The sequence below is a fragment of the Salmo salar genome, chromosome ssa04 (assembly GCF_905237065.1).
Source record: "Salmo salar chromosome ssa04, Ssal_v3.1, whole genome shotgun sequence".
NCBI classification, from domain to species: domain Eukaryota; kingdom Metazoa; phylum Chordata; class Actinopteri; order Salmoniformes; family Salmonidae; genus Salmo; species Salmo salar.
This window is the reverse complement of record NC_059445.1, coordinates 53,705,107-53,717,690: the sequence shown is the minus strand read 5'-3', so window position 1 is coordinate 53,717,690 and position 12,584 is coordinate 53,705,107. Positions and strand designations below refer to the sequence as shown.

At 42.8% G+C, this 12,584-nt stretch overlaps 1 protein-coding gene across 2 annotated transcripts; it reads left to right on the top strand.

The window, feature by feature from the left end:
* serpinh1a (serpin peptidase inhibitor, clade H (heat shock protein 47), member 1a) lies at positions 1–4,481 on the top strand. 2 transcript variants are annotated; one of them, XM_014197051.2, is made up of 6 exons: positions 1–227; positions 1,517–2,156; positions 2,281–2,379; positions 2,528–2,760; positions 3,077–3,395; positions 4,105–4,481. In XM_014197051.2, the coding sequence occupies exons 2-5, from the start codon at positions 1,541–1,543 to the stop codon at positions 3,377–3,379; spliced, it is 1,251 nt and encodes a 416-aa protein (XP_014052526.2). In that variant the 5' UTR covers positions 1–227; positions 1,517–1,540; the 3' UTR covers positions 3,380–3,395; positions 4,105–4,481.
* The last annotated feature ends 8,103 nt before the right edge of the window (positions 4,482–12,584 follow it).

Sequence of the window (12,584 nt, the reverse complement as noted above, 5' to 3'; positions counted from 1 at the left end):
TTAGGACCTGGAGGGGGAAAGTCCCTCTCTCATAGCTGCTCCACAGTAATGGGATACAGTGGGAGGGCCCAGCTCAGCTTACTGTGCATGGAAAATCACTGCACCTCATTGAAATACTTATTTTCCCAACTTCCAGAAATTCATTTCCCACGGTTTATAGACCAGCTGAAGATCTGTCCTTGTGGGAGCTGAGAGAGAAACTAGAGTAAAACTGCTGAAAGAGCCTGGTAAGTTAAAGGGGGGTGAGATGGAAGTGAGAGTGGGGGAGGGATATTCACTGAACTGTGTTAACTGAAGGAAAATGTCTGACCAGGAATGCGAAAAGTCCCTCCATTTTGGGCTTAGGGTTATAAAATGCCTTTAGAGAATGTAGTGCTGCATTAGAATACGGCTTCATGTCGTTGAGCATTTTGTAGGCCAGTTGAATGGAAAAGTTGCCAGGCTAAAACATACTTTTTCCTCCATCTTCAGTGTTCACGCTTAGTTAATGTATCACATAACAGTGAAAATGTTGTGATGATCAATTAAAAGTGATTATCATTTGAGTGGCAATGTTGCTTTGAACTGTGCCTTGTCTGTAGAGTAGGCCTATCTTATTAGTAACGGCCCCACCCAGCAACAGACTATTTGTGCTCTGATCTAACGCACAGTTTGCTCTGCCATGGGGCATCTCTTTTTACATGGTGGTAGAGAGTGTCGAGACTCGAGAAAGCATCCGATCAATTACGCAGAGGGAAATGAGCTGTGTAATTTATAAACATATGTTCAGACAGATATTAATGATGATGTAAACTTGAATATCCCTCCTCCTATAGACTTTCTTTCTTTCTCTCACACTGTGGCAGTGCTGATTGGTCAGTTTTTGAAATGATGAATAGATATAATGCAAACTGAGAATGTATTGAAATCATCTGTACTTCCAACAAAACTTTGAAAACATCATCCCTATAGTACAGAAATGACAGCCTGAATAAGCTGAAAGATCAAACTTTCTGTAAAGACAGTGAAACATTTGAAACCTCGCACCTGCTTAAAAGGTCACTCATTCCAGGCCTCAGAGGATGCATATAATCCTTTTGTTTAGATTCTGCAGCTAAATCTGGTCCACCAGATGAAGCGAGAGCTTGATTGAAATATCGTAGGTGTTCTACATCTGCAGTATAAACATGGCTCTTGAGTCTTGCCTTGAACTTGGCATGGGCAAACCTGCCCTCAGATTCTCCACCAATGAATTACATTACAGACCGCATAATGAAAGCTTAGTATACCACAGCATGTCCATTCTGCATCATCCAGGATGAATAAAGGAAGAGTGGTATTCCACTTGAATCTCAGCAACGGGTTGGAGAAGTGGGTTATCTCCTTAACTCGTGGCGAGAGCAAGGAGAGAAGTCCTACAAAAGGTTTTCTGTTCTCAAAATCCAGGGCAAATTTAATTTAATTTTCCTCTGACACTAAGGATTTGAGACTCTGTTGCTCTGTAATTGCGCTGATGCTCTATCATGTCCCCTCTCAGGTCTTTAATGATCGTTCTGACACTATGTGGGTGACTAACCTGGTAGCCATGGCCTTACTGGCCACCGCAGCCTCTGCTGCTACTGCTGCCTCTGCTGCTACTGCCGCCTTGGCAGACAAGGTCCTAAGTAACCATGCCACCCTGCTGGCCAACAACAGCGCCAGCCTGGCCTTTAGCCTCTACCAGAACATGGTCAAGGAGAAGGACCTGGAGAACATCCTCATCTCCCCCGTGGTGGTGGCCTCTTCCCTGGGCCTGGTGGCCCTCGGGGGCAAGGCCTCCACCGCCTCCCAGGTGAAGACCGTGCTGAGTGCTGACAAGGTGAAGGACGAGCAGCTTCACGCCGGCCTGGCCGAGCTGCTAGAGGAGGTCAGCGACTCCAAGACCCGCAACGTCACCTGGAAGATCAGCAACCGCATCTACAGCCCCAGCTCGGTCAACTTTGCAGATGCCTTTGTCAAGAGCAGCAAGAAGCACTACAACTATGACCACACTAAGATCAACTTTAAGGACAAGAAGAGCGCTGTGAAGTCCATCAACGATTGGGCGGCCAAGTCCACCGACGGCAAGCTGCCCGAGGTCACCAAGGACGTGGAGAGGACCGATGGGGCCATGATCATCAACGCCATGTTCTTCAAACGTGAGTTCGATCTTACAAAGCACCAGCACTTGGTATATACTCTTCTCTCTTTTCCCTTGTTTTTTCATCCATTCACATATTTACTAATTTACAGTAAATTGTCTTTTACTTTCAATCTGAACAGCTCATTGGGATGAACAGTTCCACCAAAAGATGGTGGACAACCGTGGCTTCCTGGTGTCCCGCTCTCACACTGTTGGTGTACCCATGATGCACCGCACAGGTAAATCAAATACAACATGTCCCTCAACATAATATTAAACAGTATATTTAAACTGAACAAGGGTGTTTTCAATTCAGTATGAAGGAAGATGTACAGAAATACTCTAGAAATGTCTCTGAGTCTGTTCTCATACTGGCTGTACCTGCAGGTCTCTATGGTTTCCACGAGGATACAGTGAATAAGCTTTTAATCCTGAGCATACCCCTGGCCCATAAAAAATCCAGCCTGGTGTTCTTCATGCCCTACCACGTGGAGTCCCTGGAGAGGCTGGAGAAGCTGCTGACCTGCAAGCAGCTGGATGACTGGATGGGCAAGCTGAAGGAGACGGCTGTGGCTGTGTCTCTGCCCAAAGTCAGCATGGAAGTCAGCCACAACATCCAGGTACTGGAAAAACCTAGACATGGCACAAGTCATTGGTGAAAACCACAATGTTTATGAGATGCAAGTTAGTGTTAGTATGTTAGTATACACTAACTATACAGTACACATCCCCGATGCTCTTAGGTGGCTGAACTCCTTTACAACTCTCACTATCTCTGTCTCTCTCTCTCTCTCTCACACACACACACACACACACACACACACACACACACACACACACACACACACACACACACACACACACACACACACACACACACACACACACACACACACACACACACACACACACACACACACACACACACACACACAGAAACACCTTGGGGAGCTGGGTCTGACAGAGGCTGTGGATAAGACCAAGGCGGACCTGTCCAACATCTCTGGGAAGAAGGACCTGTACCTGTCCAACGTCTTCCATGCCTCTGCCATGGAGTGGGACACTGATGGGAACCCCATCAATACCAGCATCTTTGGCACCGATAAACTGAAAAACCCCAAGTTGTTCTACGCTGACCATCCCTTCATCTTCCTAGTGAAGGACACCAAGACCAACTCCATCCTCTTCCTCGGCAGACTGGTCCGACCTAAGGGCGAGAAGATGAGAGATGAATTATAACAACTTTGAGTCTTAGGTGAAGTGTTTTTGTATGCACAGGCGTTTGTGTGTGTGTGCGTGTATGTGTTTGTATTTTCCTATGCAAAAGAGAGGAGAGAGAGAAAATGAATTGTACGTCTTATACCTCAAGAGTACATTCCCATTTCATCATCTATGTGCCAACATTCGTGCCTGTTGTTCACAATGCATGATTCAGAAATATATTTTTGTGTATTTTGTCCTGTGTTGTAAGAAACAAAGCATTGTGTACTCCAAAAAACCATTAACTTCACTTTAACATGGTATCATCACCAAGCCTGCAATCCAAACTGAATATCGCCCCATTTCACAAAAGAGAGCGATATTCAGTTTGGATTCCAGGCTAGTTAGTAATCACCATCACCACGTGGCATGTTTGAGTATTTTAATTAAGGGCAGATCACAGGATGGATACTTACATTAAGTATGATCTCCCAGACTATTGCCTTAAATATAAAATCAGCGTTACTCTCAGGGTTTCCTCTCCTGTTAGTCTGCGATCCCAACTGAATGCACACTCTGTTTCACTATTGTTTCACTTCACTTTGAATTCCAGACTATTTGTTTCTAACAGTTTACTTGAGATTAAGTCAACATCAAATTACTATTGTCGGGGTATTCATACTCTTTATTCCAAAAATAACTAATTGTGTGATAATGTCATTCAAATGTGCTGAGCAAGTAAACTGTTTCTGTTTTCTTTACAGGTTTTGCTATGATTACCGTGTACCCGTCACCACATATCCCATTTTTAGTTTGTGAAATTCGTGTGGGTTCCAGTATCTTTAATATCTAAATTAAAATATTTTTTTTCACAAGCTTTTTCACAATCTTACTACCTGGTGCTAGCCTATTGTTCACTCCCCCGAAACACATTAATCTATGACCAAGGGGACGCGCCTCTGTTTGTTACTCTGTTTGGCTTTTTACTGATCCGCACTGAAAGCACTGCTCTGTAATCTTTAGCTAACTAACCTCTGAATGAAAGAAAGAAAGAAAGAAAGAAAGAAAGAAAGAAAGAAAGAAAGAAAGAAAGAAAGAAAGAAAGAAAGAAAGAAAGAAAGAAAGAAAGAAAGAAAGAAAGGTGATATCTGTGGAAGACTTTTGATTAATCAGCCTAGCCCTGTCTCAACACTGTCACGTTTTGCCACAAAAAAATATGCTTTCTTGGAACAATGGAATGGTATCAGATAGAAGTTTTCTCTTTTTCCAATAAAATGGTAAAACAAAAGAATGTTGTAATGTGACTTGGTTCGAGGGCGAACTTATGGTGACAACTAGGATGGAATGGCAGGGTTTGTGAGGTCAAGTGCAGGAGCCAATAGGATTTGCCAACTGATTGGCCAAAATTAATTCCAGCTATAGGACTTTAGAAAATTCACAAGGAAGTGCTACCAAAGGAAATTCATACCTTTCAAATGTTATGCTAAAACACCATCTACTGTGTGTACTGTGAGTGGCTTTGCATAACAGTGCATGTCATACTCTCCAGTGCCACATCTCCAAACCGTGACAAACTATGCAGATGTCTGTAGCAGCTACTATGTCCAGATCATAGCCTTAGATAATTATTGGTCAGATGGAGTGGGATGCCCAAGGCAAGAAGCCCACAGGATTCCCACCATGGGCCAATTGAGTGTTATGGGACCATTCACATATTATTGGACCCAAGTTAGGTTTGCATCCTGCGGCTCTCTGTAAGTTTATCAGGTCAGCCAGTTGTTGGGATTTAATGAGTTGCTCCTACACCTGTGTATTAACATGAAATATGTTGCTACTGTAGTAATTCATTACTGAGTTATTAAACAGGTATAAGAGCAAGTGTTTCTTAGTAGGTCAAAGGGGTAAGGCTAAATCTACAGTAAGTCCATGTGTTTTATAATTCTAATAGGCTGCATGCCTGCCTATCTGTAATCATGTGGCACTGGGGATCATTTAGGCATCTCTCTCCATCTAGTGGCTTACATTGTAGGCAGACAAAATGTAACATCCCATGGGCTCAATGGGCCTACCATGACTTCTCCCTTAGATCAAGAATAAGTATTGTTTTGCTTACATTTATATATTTTTTTATGCGGATAAAATGTATCCAGTTTGTATTTTTTTCATACAAATTCAAATGATGAAAAATGCTTTTGACATCTTCACTTATTAAATAGTTGGTTCTCGTACAGGCTATATGAAAACATATACAATATAAATAGCTAAAATGCAATTATGATCACACATCAATCTCATGAAACGTGTTTTTTCAGGGCCTGGACTTATTTTTAGTTAATTTCTGTGTATTGTTGAGCGTCGGTCCCACAGGCTGACTTTTGCATTAATCAACCATGGCACGAGGCCACGAAACTCTGCTCCAAAGTAATCTGACAAAAAAAGATCTGAAAAGACAAAGGGTTGAAGCTAGACAGTACGGGTACACTGCTTGAGTCACAGTGGTTACACGGAAGGGACTGGCAAAATGTTAGGGAAGGGGGATACCTAGTCAGTTGCACAACTGAATGCATTCAACTGAAATGTGTCTTCTGCATTTAACCCAACCCCTCTGAATCAGAGAGGTGCGGAGAGGGGGCTGCCTTAATCGGAATTCAAGCTATTGGCGCCCAGGGAGAAGTTGTTGCCATTGAATCAATCATATTCAATCAAATGTATTTATCTATTTTTACATCAGCAGATGTCACAAAGTGCTGTACAGAAAACCAGCCTAAAACCCAAAACAGTAAGCAATGCAGATGTAGAAGCACGGTGGCTAGGAAAAACTCCCAAGAAAGGCAGGAATCTAAGAAACCTAGAGAGGAACAAGGCTCTGAGGGGTGGCCAATCTTCTTCTGGGTGGAGATTATAAGAGTACATGGCCATTAAGGCCAGATTGTTCTTCAAGATGTTCAAACGTTCATAGATGACCAGCAGGGTCAAATAATAATTGCAGTGGTTGTAGAGGGTGAAACAGGTCAGTACCTCAGGAGTAAATGTCATTTGGTTTTTCATAGCCGAGCATTCAGAGAGAATCAAAAACAGCAGGTCCGGCACAAGGTAGAATTTCCGGTGAACAGGTAAGGGGCCAATAGCCGCAGGCAGAACAGTTGAAACTGGAGCAGCAGCACGATCAGGTGGACTGGGGACAACCAGGAGTCATCAGGCCAGGTAGTTCTGAGGCATGGTCCTATGGCCCACAAAGATCTCCTCCACCACACGAGCCCGAGGGGGTGCAAAACCGGAAGATCACGTCAGGAAGGACAGGAAGATCACGTCAGTGACTCAACCCACTCAAGGGACACAGCCCTCCTAGGAACAGCATGGAAGAGCACTAGTAAGCCAGTGACTCAGTCCCCATAATAGGGTCAGTGTCACGTCCTGACCAGTAAAGGGGTTATTTGTTATTTTAGTTTGGGGGTTATTTGTAAAGGGGTTATTTGTTTTATTTGTTTTTTCACTTGTGTTTTGTGGGTGGTTATTTTCTGTATAGCCTGTGCGCCTTATGGAACTGTTTTTTTTTCGTCGTACATTTATTTTGTTTAAGTGTTTTCATCAAATAAATTAAGAAGATGAGCACTTTACCCGCTGCGCCTTGGTCCAATCTGTAACGAATATGTTTGGAGAAGTAGCGGAGTCAGGCGCAGGACACAGGAATGAGTGCAAACAAAACGTGTTTACTCAAAACCACAATAAACTTCTCCCACAGCGAAATAACAGGGTTGGGAGAAACACCTCCAACAACCACAAAACATGAACAATCACGGACAAGACAAACAGGGAAGCCAGAGGGTTAAATAATGAACATAATCAGGGAATCATAAACAGGTGTGTATAATAAAGACAAAACAAAACAAACAGGGAAACATCGATTGGTGATGACTAGTAAGCCGGTGACGTCGACCGCCGAACGCCGCCCGAACAAGGAGAGGGGCCGACTTCGGCGGATGTTGTGACACAATCCTTACAACGTTCGTGACAGCAAGCCCATGTAATGCTTTGTAGGTTAGCAGTAAAACCTTGAAATCAGCCCTAGCCATAACAGGAAGCCAGTATAGCGAGGCTAGCACTGGAGTAATATGATCAAAAATGTTTGGTTCTAGTCAAGATTCTAGCAGCTGTGTTTAGCACTAACTGAAGTTTATTTTGTGCTTTATCCGGGTAGCCGGAAAGCAAAGCATTGCAGTAATCTAGAAGTGACAAAAGCATGGATTAGCTTTTCTGCAACATTTTTGGACAAAAAGTTTCAGATTTTTGCAGTGTTACGAAGATGGCGAAAAAAGCTGTCCTTGAAATATTCCTGATATGTTCGTCAAAAGAGAGATCAGGGTCCAGAGTAACGCCAAGGACCTTCACAGTTTTATTTGAGATGACTGTACAACCATCAAGATGAATTGTCAGATGCAACAGCAGATATCTTTGTTTCTTGGGACCTAGAACTAGCATCTCTATTTAGTCCGAGTTTAAAAGTAAAACATTTGCCGCCATCCATTTCCTTATCTGGAACACAGGCTTCCAGGGTAGGCAATTTTGGGGCTTCACCATGTTTCAGCGAAATGTACAACTGTGTGTCATCCGCATAGCAGTGAAAGTTGACATTGTGTTTCTGGATGACATCACCAAGTGTCATGCCCTGACCATAGAGTGCCTTTTATTCTCTATGTTGGTTAGGTTGGGGTGTGACTAGGGTGGGTAATCTAGGTTGTTCTATTTCTATGTTAGCCTGGTATGGTTCCCAATCAGAGGCAGCTGTTTATCGTTGTCTCTGATTGGGGATCATATTTAGGCAGCCATTTCCCCACTGTGTTCTGTGGGATCTTGTTTTGTTTTTGTGTAGTTGCCTGTGAGCACTCCATAGCTTCACGTGTTCGTTTATTCTTTATTGTTTTTTGAGAGTTTCATTTAATAAACATGTGGAACGCTACGTAAGCTGCGCCTTGGTCCAGTTCTTACGACGAACGTGACACCAAGAGGTAGAATATATAGTGAAAACAATAGTGATACTAAAACAGAACCTTGAGGAACACCGAAACTTACTATTGATTTGTCAGAGGACAAACCATCCACAGATCTAAACCAGACAAGAATGTGTCCATGTAGACCAATTAGGGTTTCCAATCTCTCCCAAAGAATGTGAGGATCGATGGTGTCAAAAGCAGCACTAAGGTCTAGGAGCACGAGGACAGATGCAGAGCCTTGGTCTGACAACATTAAAAGGTCATTAACCACCTTCACGAGTGCAGTGCTATGATGGGGTCTAAAACCAGACTGAAGCATTTCGTATACATTATTTGTCTTCAGGAAGGCAGTGAGTTGCTGCGCAAAAGCTTTTTTAAATACATTTGTAGAGGATATAGGCTCAAGGTTTGGCTTTTTCAAGAGAGGCCTTATTTCTGCCACTTTTAGTGAGTTTGGTACACATCAGGAGGACAGGGAGCCATTTATTATTTTCAACATAGGAGGGCCAAGCACAGGAAGTAGGCCATGACTATTTTCATAAATGAATGTGTCAAGAGATACAGCATTAAAAAATGGAGTGTCTCCATCAATCCTAGGTCCTGGTAGTTGTGTGCAGACTCTGAGCTTTGGAGAAATATGCAAATTCATAGAGGAGACTGTAATTTGCTTTCAAATGATCACGATCCAAAGTGGGTGAGGGACCATCTGTTAATGGTGGGTCGCGACGTAAATGTCTAATTATTTCAATAATAACTGTAATTGATTTGGCCAAGTGCAACTGCGCTCTCGGTTCAGTGCGCTCTCTGCTTATCAGCGGTCTCTGCTCAGTTTGGCAGCTGCGCGAGTGGGAGAGGTAGAGGAAGATGCCCGTGTGCTTTGCCGTTTACCGGATCTTTTTTCTGCAGTTTTCTTGAAGATCACTCCGCGACCCACACGCTGCAGCGCTGTCGTTCAGCAGCAGATGATGCGCTGTCTTTCAGCAGCAGATGATGCGCTGTCTTTCAGCAGCAGATGATGCGCTGTCGTTCAGCAGCAGATGATGCGCTGTCGTTCAGCAGCAGATGATGCGCTGTCGTTCAGCAGCAGATGATGCGCCGTCGTTCAGCAGCAGATGATGCGCTGTCGTTCAGCAGCAAATGATGCGCTGTCGTTCAGCAGCAGATGATGCGCTGTCAGCCACTGACTTGTTATTCCCACTCGCCATCACTCACTGCTGTCATCAAATGGACTCAAGCTAGCCACATGTTCTGACTGAGCTCAATCGTCATGAAACGCAAATACAACGATTACTATCTCTCTTGGTTTCATACAAACTTAGAGAAATAACGATGAGCGCCCACAATGTGTTTCGTGTGGGGAAGTGCTTAGTAGGGAAGTGCATAGTAATGAGTCTCTCAAAACGAACAAATTAATAAAACGACACGTCCTGACCACACATCCAGGCACAACATGACGGTAAACCCAGGGAGTTCTTTCAGAACAGGGCAGAATGCTTCAGGGAACTGTGCTACGAAAGTAGAAAAGTCAACTAGCAAGGCATTGTTGTCATTTTAGAACAGGTGACGATAAGCAGAAATAAGGGAGTACTATCTCTCATAGTAGTAGATGTGAGTTTCTCTTTCAAACAAGTCCCTGGCCTCATAACGTTACACAGCAAATAGCCAACGTTAGCCAAATCAAGCTAACTAGCAACCCCAAGAAACAGTACAGATGAAGATTAAAAATGATCTGGCCTACTGTACATTTTACTTTTTATTTATTTTATTTCACCATTATTTAACCAGGTAGGCCATTTGAGAACAAGTTCTCATTTACAACTGCGACCTGGCCAAGATAAAGCAAAGCAGTGTGACAAAAACAACACAGAGTTACACATGGGATAAAACAATCGTACAGTCAAGAAATATACCTGCTGGAGCGCGTGCTACGGGTGGGTGTTGCTATGGTGACCAGTGAGCTGCGATAAGGCGGAGCTTTACCTAGCAAGGACTTATAGATGACCTGGAGCCAGTGAGTTTGGCGACGAATATGTAGCGAGGACTAGCCAACGAGAGCATACAGGTCGCAGTGGTAGGTAGTATATGGGGCTTTGGTGACAAAACGGATGACACTGTGATAGACTGCATCCAATTTGCTAAGTAGAGTGTTGGAGGCTATTTTGTAAATGATAATGCTGTTAAAATACAATAAATAATTTCATTCTGAACTGGAATAACGGATTATTCACATCACGCAGATGTATAACAGAACACGTCAGTTTTACGAGGGTATGTTTGGCAGCATGAGTGAAGGAGGCTTTGTTGCAAAATAGGAAGCTGATTCTAGATTTAATTTGGGATTGGAGATGCTTAGTGTGAGTCTGTAAGGAGAGTTTACAGTCTAGCCAGACACCTAGGTATTTATAGTTGTCCACATATTCTAAGTCAGAACCGTCCAGAGTAGTGATGCTAGTCGGGCGAGCGGGTGCGGGCAGCGATTGGTTGAACAGCATGCATTTCGTTTTACCATCATTTAAGAGCAGTTGGAGGCCACGGAAGGAGTGTTGTATGGCGTTGAAGCTCGTTTGGAGGTTTTTTAACACAGAAGGGCCAGATGTATACAGAATACTTTGGGTTGCACGATCAAAAAGCCTGTGTGTGTGTGTTCTGTTATACATCTGTGTGATGTGATTAATCCGTTATTCCAGTTTAGAATGAAATTATTTATTGTATTTTAACAGCAACAGTTCCAACCTAGACAGGTATGTAAGAGTGTTTTTAACGGGGAAAAAATAAACATGAAAATATATTCATGGGTATTTCATTGTTATTTGTTTTTGTCTATATTGCATTTTTTTTTAGGCATAATGACAATGAAATGTACGAATATTTACTTATAGTTGCATATTTTCCTAAGCTTGGGTCCCAGGGAAACACATAATTTCTCATTTGGGTCCCAGGCTGAAAAAGTTTAAGAACCCCTGCTATAACGGATAGCATATAATTTCAAAAACATTGTAACGGATCGGTGATCACAAGCATAAAATTTCTGTCTGTGATTCCCTGTTGTAGGCTAACGATCTGAACATGAGAGATTCCATAGACTACATGGCTTACATTACTACTGTGTTGCAATAAAGGATTTAGTTTTTTGTCAAGTGAATCATTTAATGCAGAATTCTCAATGCAGTTCCCTTTCATTTGATGACCAAAAAGCAACATCCATCTGTGAAGATGATAATACAATGGCCCATACACAACTTTTGATCCTTAAAGAAAGGATACAGGATGTAGGTTAAATTAGTGATGCTGTGCACACATGTGAAATCAAATGGTGGTGGTGGGAGAATGGTAGAGCAGAGAAAGGAAAGGGATGAGGTAATTGTAGATGAGGTGATAACAACGGGTCTCCTCTATTGTGGTAAATTACTGGCTTACTCCACATCTATCTGTAGAGGCTGTGAAAGGAGAAATGTTGTCAGGACAGTCAAGATAATGCACTCTGTATATGCACTCAGTTTCAAATAAGTCTGTTAATTAATTAAATGAATTTATACCCTTCAAAGTCAAAGATAAGGTTGCGCTTAAAATTAGTGAACAAAGATACTGTGTCCATTTCCTAAATAAAACCAAAATGCAGTTATTGTCTTAGTCATGCTGGCAACAAATCTGTCCCCCCAACATTTAGAACAAAACCCTCCTGTTTTATGTTCTCTCTAGCAATTTCACTGCCAAGTGTGGTTTAAGGTTTCCAAGTAGGAATATTCTATTGAAAGAGAAAAGGAAAAAGGCCTTTAGACCTATGTGTGTATTATTACAACAGTTTGAGTGTACCAACGTTTTGATCTAATATGTAACCAAATAATACACAAAGTAGTTTAATTGCTAATGCAAAAATACTAGGTGAATTTAGGAAGAGCTCATTCAAGTCCCAGAGTTAAGATAGGGTTGGTTGGCTTATAGTATATGGAAGATTTCAGTGAATAAACTGTGCTTTGTACAGCCACACCTGGTACCCCATGCTGCCCCCTGGGCAGGTATTTCACCATGACGCCACAGAGCGCACACACACACACACACACACACACACACACACACACACACACACACACACACACACACACACACACACACACACACACACACACACACACACACACACACACACACACACACACACACACACACTGCACAGCTGATCCCTTCCAGGAACAGAGACTGGGACAGGTGTGACCTCTCTGGTTGACATGAGACATCTGAGCAGTGTGACGTTC

Coding starts and splice junctions, on each gene's coding strand:
- serpinh1a (XM_014197051.2), top strand. CDS start 1,541: ATGTGGGTGACTAACCTGGTAGCCATGGCCTTACTGGCCACCGCAGCC. Junction 2,157..2,280: donor CAACGCCATGTTCTTCAAAC/GTGAGTTCGATC, acceptor CAATCTGAACAG/CTCATTGGGATGAACAGTTC. Junction 2,380..2,527: donor ACCCATGATGCACCGCACAG/GTAAATCAAATA, acceptor CTGTACCTGCAG/GTCTCTATGGTTTCCACGAG.